The following is an 8,878-nucleotide window of genomic DNA, read 5'->3' as shown; positions in this document are numbered from 1 at the left end:
TTCTTGTTTACCTTACCACTATTAGTCAACACGTATAACCATGTAAATGACCAAAGACTGTTTCAAAATCTAAATTAATATCTTGGGAGCAAGATTGGCGCTTTTTTTTGTAAATTTTTTTTTATACTTTTATCTTAATGCATTTTTTATTCAGCTTGTAAAATCTTGATGTTATTCCATTCCCTCTACCTCCCCTTCCCTCCCCCACCAACCTGTTCAGTTGGTGCTGCACTCGATTGCTTCCTGAAAGTCATTCCAGTCTTGGGTAATTTTGGTCAATCTGCTTGTTATAATTTTTCTTCCTGCCTAAATGGCAGTTTTTTATAAAACAATTGTGGCTAAACTGTGTGGAGGTGCCTGCAGCCTGGGGATACCTGTTTGTTGTGAGGGTTTTCAGTTACTGTTATATCAATGGCTAACTTGGAAGTCTGTAAATTTTTGGTATGGACTCTTAAGATAACTCCAGAGAAGACCCGGTTGGGTGAAAGTTGTCCCTGCTCCTCCCATTATCCTCCTGGCCTTGGTGATGCACATCATCACCCATAGCAAACTGCTGGTGCTGCTGGTCTGGTTGTGACCATGGTGCCAGAGATTAGAATGAAATACAGTATTTCAGCTGGAAGGGAGCTCCAGTGGTCATCTAGTCCAGCGGCCTGACCAAGTTACAGCCAGTTACAAAATGCATTGCCCAGTTGCTTCTGACAGTCTTGGGGGGCATTGGGCACCTCTCTCCAGGAAGCCTGTTCCAGTGTTTGATTATCTTCTCGGTTAAAAAAAAAAAAAAAAAAAAAAAGCTTCCTAATGTGCAGTATGAACCTGGCGCAGGGTTGAACCACTCACATGCATCCCATCACTGAATCCCACAGAGAAGAGCTCAGCATTTCCCTCTCCACTTCCCTCCTCAGGAAGCTGTAGGAAGCAAGGAGGTTACCTCTGAGCCTCCTTCCATCCAGCTAGATAAGCCCAGAGTCCTCAGGTTATCCTTGTAGGATGTCATTCCTTTAAAGCCCTTTCATCAGCTTTGTGTGCTCTCCTCTGGATGCATTCAAGCACCTTCACATCTTCTTGAGTTAAGACACTCAAATTGGAGGTTGTGGGAGTGTGGCTTTTAGGGGTATTTTTTGGAAGCAGACATGTTGCTGGTAGTGTTGGTGGTAGGTAAGAAAAAACTCTTGACACTGCATTTACAGAGGAACGTGTTTTTGTTGTGTTCATGTAGCTGATTCAAAGATCTGCCTTCTCTGACTTTATGGTCTACTTCCCTTTGATAATTCCTCACATTCACAGCTACATTCAGAGATGATGATTTTTGCAGCTAAATTTTAATTTTTAGTTACTCTCACAGGAGTGTGGAAATGTGTGCAGGATGCTGCTAGACAGGTTCAGCACAGGAGCTAGGCTTCTGCTGCTCATGTGGTTCACCTCATTGCTTCCTAGTGATTCCAGGGACCCCAGGAAGGGAAATCCCTTTGCTCTTGTGTGTTCACTCATGCACATGCAGTTCAGCTGTTTATTCAGGCACTTCTGCTCAAGTCTTGTGGGTATCTCTTGTATGCACTTGGTTGCTGGTTCACTCAGGTCTTTGGGGAAGGGTGCATTCACTTCCCTGTTCCTCCACAAGATAGCCTTGTGAACTCAGTGCTTAGTCCTGGCATATTCTTGGGTTTGGTTTGGATACTTGATTTCAGGGTAAACAAATGTCTGGGGCTGGGTCGGGGTGTTGTTCTACAAGTACTTGGAACATGACCTGAGGGAAGCACTAAAACTAAGATGTATGGAATAAATACAACCTCTGTCTCAGGACCTTGTGAAGGGTGTGGGTGAGGAGAATGGTTGGCTGCCAGAAGATAGTTTTGAGAATATTGTATTTTCCTCTGCAGGCTTGAAGGCAGACTTGCTTTTAATTTATTTGTGGAGCAGTTGATCCTTGAGCTGCTGTGATGTGTTTTGGTATCATTTATGAAGCAGGGCAGGAGGACAGTGTGCAGATACTTGCACTGTCAAATATGGGTTAAATAGGTTATAGTCAGGAAAAATAAACTTCTCTAGTTTTCCAGCAGCTTTTCGATGGTGTCTGTTTCTCAACCAAATTTTGGATGATAGCTTTTTGTAAATTGGATATGGATATTGACAGGGTTTTTTGCAGGTTAAGGAGGTGGTTCTTCCTGCAGCTGTTTGTGATAAATGTTTGTCTTCAAGGAGGAGCAGCTGTACTGAGCAGTTTTACTGTGTAAGCAGTAAAATATTTGTTCTGACCTATTTCTATAGACTGTTGACAACAGTAATTGTTGCTGCTGTTTCTATGTGAACATTGTACAATAAAACACTGTTTTTAAATTATTCACATTAATTTTGACAACCTCTTACCCTTTTTCATCTATTAGGAAAAGTGAGGAGATGGAAAATTATCCTCAGTTCAAACAGCCATCCTAATTTTGTGAGGAGACAATAATTTGATATTTCCTCCTTATCTAATTTAGGTGGGTTATTAAAAAAATAAATGGTCCTGATTGTATTTTTAAAAAAGGAGGGTTTTTTTCATTGTGAATCTACACGTGCAGGTTTTTAAATACAAATAGTCTTTAAAGCATTTGTGTTCTGCGAAGATCCTAACAAAGCGAGGAGGAGTAATATTTTATGGCTTAAATAAAATGTCTAGAGCAGAATGTAGCAGATTACAGTCTGCTGAAGTTGGTGACTGACTGATGGGCAAGAAGCCATGGATTTGTGTCTGGTGATAAAAGGCTGTATTTGCCTGGCACTTGCCCGGTTTGAACCATAGACTTCTAGAACTGAGCAACAATCTTCACTTGTAGGGTACATCAGACCAGACAGTCCAGTGGAAAAAAGCAAAAACCTGGTCTTTCCGCTGGGAATAACAAGTCTGTGTCATGTTCTGCTGCTGAATGTGTAAGGCAAGCAGAGAGTCCTTTTATACTCAGTCTGTTTTTACCTCTGTTCTTTATAGGAAAAACAGTTACGAGTGGCCTCACTTCAAAGATGGAATTTCTTTTATTTTGATAATAGTTGTAGAGGAAGTAAACTGCTATGTATGAAAATTGATGCTGCTTTATTTAATGAGAAACCTCAGATTTCAACCCGAATGTGGTACAAAAGTTTGGAGGAAGCACAGCCATGGGTTGGAAGGGTGTGATGTGTTATGATTAGATGTGCTTAATTGTTCACATTGTTTGAATCCCTGTTTTACTGTTGTTAAACCTTAAAACTGTAGTCGCTGACTTGGTTGGAGTTTTGAACTGGTGTTAGCATTAAAAATGAAAATCAGAGAGGGATCATTTTAGTCATCTCCTAAAATAAGGAGGACAGTTGTTTTTGACCAAGCTGTAAATATAGAGGCTGTTATTGAATGTCTCTCCTTGAAAGTAATTGCAAATGTAGTAACTATTGCAAATTAAATAAACTTCAAATGTTTTTAAGAGTGGCTTCAGGTTAGTGTTTGCAGAATAAAGCAATATATATCACAGAAGCTGTCCTAGGGACATCTGGGGAATGGCTTTTAATGTTTCAGTGGTTAATAACAACACATAGAAGGTCTGATGCTTATTTCCCTATTCTGTTCTTAATTATAAGTTAATAGCAGAGCTATTAACTGTTACTTTGGTTCGTTGATGGAAAATATCTTGAGGGTAAAACCTTGCAGCCTGTGTTTTCTGGATATAACCTGAATTGTGAAAAAACCCAACACTTTTTGTTAAATAGGGATTATGAAGTGCTAATAGCAAATATACTAATTGTTTTTGTAACTGCAGAAAGCAATGAGAGAGAATGGAGGTGGGGAGAAGGCTATGCTTTCTCTCTTAAAGAATGACAAGAGTTTGACAGGAAAAGGCCTTTTGGTATTATGATGGAATGGCAGTGAGCTAAAAACCTCCCCAAAGGTTTTTGTTAATGTAAGGTATTCCTTCTTACAGTTTTGCAGTTTGATAAGCTTCTTTCAGTCCTCTGTATTCTGCTGTCATAATCCTTTTTGAGTGTCTCAGAAATGGCATAAGTGGCATCCAGCATGCCATGTGGATGTGCATCTCTCCTCAAGTAGATGTGTTAGATTGCCAGACCCAAAAGACAGGATAGCAGAGGCATCTCTACTACCTCTTAGCATGGAAAGAAAACAGATCCCCTACATCTTAGTCTCCTAATGCTTACATTATATCTTATTTTTTTTCTGTATTGCCTGTAATTCAACATTTTACCATGAAACAAATACTTGTAAAGACTGTTTTCTCTAAGAACAGAAGAATACCATGAAACACCTACTTTTAAAGACAGGCTCCAGTAATTAAATTACGCCATTCAAGCGGCCTTGGGAAGACTGACCTTGCTCTGTCCTAAGTTGACCAATCTGAGGAGAAAACATCTGAATTATATCCCTCTTCTTTCCCTATCCAAAGCAGTTACATACCCAGTGGGCTTCATCGTACTGGGTTGTCTTCTGGTTTCAGTCTTTAGTGCTGGTTGGATTTTCTTTTCTTTAATATCCCCACCTGTAAGAGTATGCAAAATACTGAAGGGCTATCCTTGAAAGGTATTTTGAATTTAATTTGTTTTCTTTTAAACAATGTTTTTTCAGTGCTTAGTCATTTATCTGCTTATAAGAAGGAAATGTGTCAGAGGATCATGCAGGAAGGTGTACTCAGCTGGGGGTGAAATGAGTCTTGGAACTGGAAGGCAGACCTCTGATATGCTGTAATTCTTTAAGGGAGACCCTGTTGTCAGCACTGAGCTTTACCACAGCCGTGGAATCTTTCTTTCAGAACTTGTACCCTTACACTTCTAAAAATGAATAATTTTGTTTTCTGTGTGAGAAGATGTCAGTCTGTTGCTTGAATGTCTTGTGACATGGTAGACTAATGCATGCATCTAAATGTGTACCATCAGTTGGGATAATTTTTTCAGTCTTGTACATGTCACTTTCCAAATTTATGTAGCTCCTATTACAGAAATCATATTACAGATGTCTTGTGGAAGTGATGAGTAAAATTCTTATTTGGTCTTTGAAAAGTGGATATACTGAGAAAACCTATGCATAACATTTGAGGTTACCTTGAGACACTGTGCTAATTGGTCTGTTATTTAATGATTTGCCAAGAGGCAGGAAAAAAAAATACATGCTGCTACTACAAACTCATATGTGAAGGAGAAAAAATAATATGTGATTAGAATTCTATTAATGCGCTTGGACTTTTCGCTTTTGCAGAATAGTGATGCAGTAAATAGTAGCTGTTAATGTTATTTGTGTCCCATGAGTTATTCTTTGGGAGACTAGTCTGATTGAGAGCTTTAGGATTAGTCAAGGAGAGATTTGGCACTACAGGCATTATTGTAAAAAACTGGACTGTAGCTTTCTGTTATTTAGCATTCCTTCTACAGTAGCTGCATCAGTGTGGATTGGTGCTCTAGATTTTTTTTTTTTTTGCAAGGGTGTGAATGTAAATGAATGAAACCATTGGTTATGAAAAAAACTTGAGTGATGCATAAAACTTGTCACCAGTTCACATATTTTAGCTGGGTATGATGTGACCAGCGATTAATTCAATCACACGTTTAAATTATGATAGTATGTCTGGGACAACTCACTTATCACTGTCTAAGTTTGACTAATGTTTTAGTCTCCTGCTTTTTTTGAATTTTTAATCTTTGTAAGTGTATGTGTATTACAGAAAGTGTTACATTTCCCCACCTTTCTCCAAATATAGTGCTGTTGAGTCCCCTTTGTGATCAAAACACTGTTCAGTGTTTCTTAAAATGAGTAATGTTTAAAGAGATTTTTTATTATCAGGAACTTGCGCTGTATAGAGTGCAATATTTTGTATATATTTTATATATATATTATATATATTTCCCTTGAAATTAGTTATCTCAGCTATATTTAATATTTTATTTTTGGCTTTTATTTTGGTTAAACTTGGCAGTGTTAGGTTTATAGTTGGATGCAATCTCTTTCAACCCAAATGCATCTTTGATTCTATGATCTAAATACTTTAGTTTGGTTTTGATTTATGATTTTGAGTGAAGAAAATCTAAAATCTGCCTCAGTGTGACTACTGTGTGCTTTATTAGCTTATTGAAGATCTCAGTTGGAGTAGAGGACTGGGAATATAGAGTTCTCATCCACACATCACCTCTACACATCACACATCACTTTTCTTTTTATTGAAATTTTGATAGGGTATAAAGAAAAATAAAATAATCCATTTGGAGGATATTTTGCAGATTGTGGTAGATGTGTTACATTTGAGTTGCTCTCTAAAGTTTCTGAAGGTATTAAAAGGAGTAAACATGTGATAGTTTTCAAGGCAAGCCAAGACAAGGTGTCATCCCAGTTATTGGAAAATTCTCTAAATACCCAGGGGAATAACAATGATATAGTTGACTGTTAAATTGTACAGAATGTACTCATTGCACAGGAGAAGAGAAATTGAGATAGTAAAGGAAAATCTTGGCCAGTTCAGATGTTCCTGTCTTTTAAATTTTTTTTTTTATTTTTCTATTTTTTTGAGCTGAATTGCAGTAACAAGTTAACATCTTAAGCAAACAGGAAAAAAAGTTCTCTCTTAAAATAAAACCCAAACAAAACCTTGGTTTAATTTTGGCATTTTGACTTTCAATGCTAATCCAATGGATAGTTAGATGTTCACTCCTGCAATGTTTCTTAGTGTGGAGTTTGGGGGCTTTTTTAGTACTGTAGGCATATAAAATTAATTAAATCCTTTTTGTGTTTGTTTAAACCAAGAGTCAAATTAATATCCTGAGTTTGCATATCTCTTATGATATCATAATTCTGTTTCTTAATTTTGTTTGTGAATTTTTAAAGTACTCTGCTGCACCTGGAATATGACTGACTGGCCTTGGGAGTGTGAGGGGCAGTGGAGAGCTGTAGACTTGTCTTTTTTGGGGTACCTCGAGAGGTTTCTCTTTGTGTCACGTTCCTCAGATGTAAAACAAAATTCACCTTTCACCTTATAACTTCAGGGGTTGGCTCTTGTTTTGTTTTCAGTGCTGTGGTCCAGTGGGAGAGATTTAAACCTGTGCTGAGGGTGCCTCTGATGTCAGGTTCTGTGCCCCAGCAGTTTGGGTATCTTGGGCAATGTCTGTGGCTCAAGAGGAGGAGCACCTGTTTTGAGCCTGGTGTCTTAATGCTTGTTGGGGAGGTGATATTCTGTAATTCTTGGTTGGGAGCTAAACCTTCAGCAGAGCTGCTTTCATACCTCTCCAGCCCCTCTACATTTTGAGGTTCAATCCAAGAAAAGTTTAGGTTGGAAGCTGCTTTTAACCCACCATCTTCATAAGATGCATGATAAAATAGAGCCTGTGTGCTCAACAAGGACATGGACCACCGAAGAGCTTGGATAACACTGTGAGGTGTTTTTTAGGAAATTCTTGCTAAAAACATGTTACTTTTTAATTTAGTTGTTAGTAAACCCCTCCCCCACATTATAACAGCTATATTTGGAAAATTTAACTTCTATTGCTCCAAATGTGCTCTTTGTTGTGTGTTTAGCCCAGGTTGGTAAGAAGACAGTTTTGGGCCACAAAACTGTTTGGTTACAGCTTTAAAATTATACTACTGTTATCTGGATTTCTATGAACGCCCCATTTGTATTTCTCACATCTCTCTGAATCAAAAATTTTGGTCTTTGCTGCCTGGGTGGATGAGTCTGGAGTTTGTCTTAGACTTGCTTGACCTGTTGCTGCTTTGGCTGGACTGAAATGTCAAATGTGAGATTAAAACTTTTCTTCTCATTCCAGGTGCCTGCTGATGGAAATGCAGGGCTGCTGGCAGAGCCTCAGATTGCCATGTTCTGTGGCAAACTCAACATGCATATGAATGTGCAGAATGGAAAGTGGGAATCGGACCCCTCCGGCACCAAGACTTGCATTGGGACAAAAGAAGGGATTCTTCAGTACTGCCAGGAAGTAAGTGCTGTCTCAGGAATAACTGTAGTGGCTGTTCTTTCAAAAAGCAGGCATGTGCTGGAGAGCTCAGTCTGTTGGGAATCTTCCCTTTCTTTTTTGACCTCTTTTTCTCCTTTGCCTTCTTGTCCTTTCTGAGAGGCTCTCTCCAGCACCTGTTAAAACAGCTTCAGGAATGGGCTGCTGAGGGACTCACTGGGACTGTTGGAGAATGTTGTCTCTCTTCTATCCTTGGGGGATAATTTTTGCATAGTAGGTGTGCAATGGACTTCTTTCTTATAAAGTGTTTTGAATAAAGCCAGGGTTGCAGTTTATCATTTTAAATGCCCTTGGTCTTTTTTGGCTGATTTGGAAAGATCAGCTCTAACATGACTCCTATTGTTCTACCATGACACTGAAATGCACTTGTGCAGTCCAGAGTTATTAGCCCCTGCTACACACAGAACTATTCAGAGTTTCTTAATGGAAAAGCTTCCCCTACAGTTGAAGTCACAATGACTGATTTCATATTTGAGAGCAGAAACTTCTTACCCACTTGCTTATATCCTAAGAACATGTGGATCTAATTTTGTTCTGTCTCCATGATGTGTTAGTACAATCACCCTGTACCAGTCTGTGACAATTTGAAATGAAAATGTGTTATTTCATGCAGTGGAACAAAAGGGCATGGTTTGAGTTGCCTTGGTCCTTACATTTGCTATTACCATCTCTCTCTCTCTCTCTCAAAGTAAGGGCTATTGCATATTGCCATAGGAGTAGCTGCTTTGTTTCCTAAATGTCAAACCAGTTCCTGTGAAACTTTAGGAAGCAAGGGAATTTATTTTTCAGATCTTTGCTCTCTTGGCATCTTCATTCCTGTCCTTTCTTTCTAGGTTTATGGTGTTTTATGCAGTTTTTATTGCATTTGGGCAAAATATCCGCTTTAAGGGTGATATTGTAATGGCAA

At 38.7% G+C, this 8,878-nt stretch overlaps 1 protein-coding gene across 8 annotated transcripts in view; it reads left to right on the top strand.

Annotated features, from left to right (window-relative positions):
• Window positions 1–7,800: 7,800 nt before the first annotated feature.
• The window catches only part of APP (amyloid beta precursor protein), a 160,118-nt gene continuing 159,040 nt past the window's right edge, over window positions 7,801–8,878 (top strand). For all 8 annotated transcript variants that reach the window (XM_062515348.1, XM_062515346.1, XM_062515345.1 and 5 more), the window contains exon 1: window positions 7,801–7,935. In XM_062515348.1, the coding sequence (XP_062371332.1) occupies window positions 7,816–7,935 (120 nt within the window). In that variant the 5' untranslated portion in view covers window positions 7,801–7,815. The remainder of the gene's footprint in view (window positions 7,936–8,878) is intronic.

Source organism: Cinclus cinclus, chromosome 2 (genome assembly GCF_963662255.1).
Source record: "Cinclus cinclus chromosome 2, bCinCin1.1, whole genome shotgun sequence".
Classification (NCBI taxonomy): Eukaryota; Metazoa; Chordata; class Aves; order Passeriformes; family Cinclidae; genus Cinclus; species Cinclus cinclus.
This window is presented reverse-complemented; position numbering and strand designations above follow the sequence as displayed.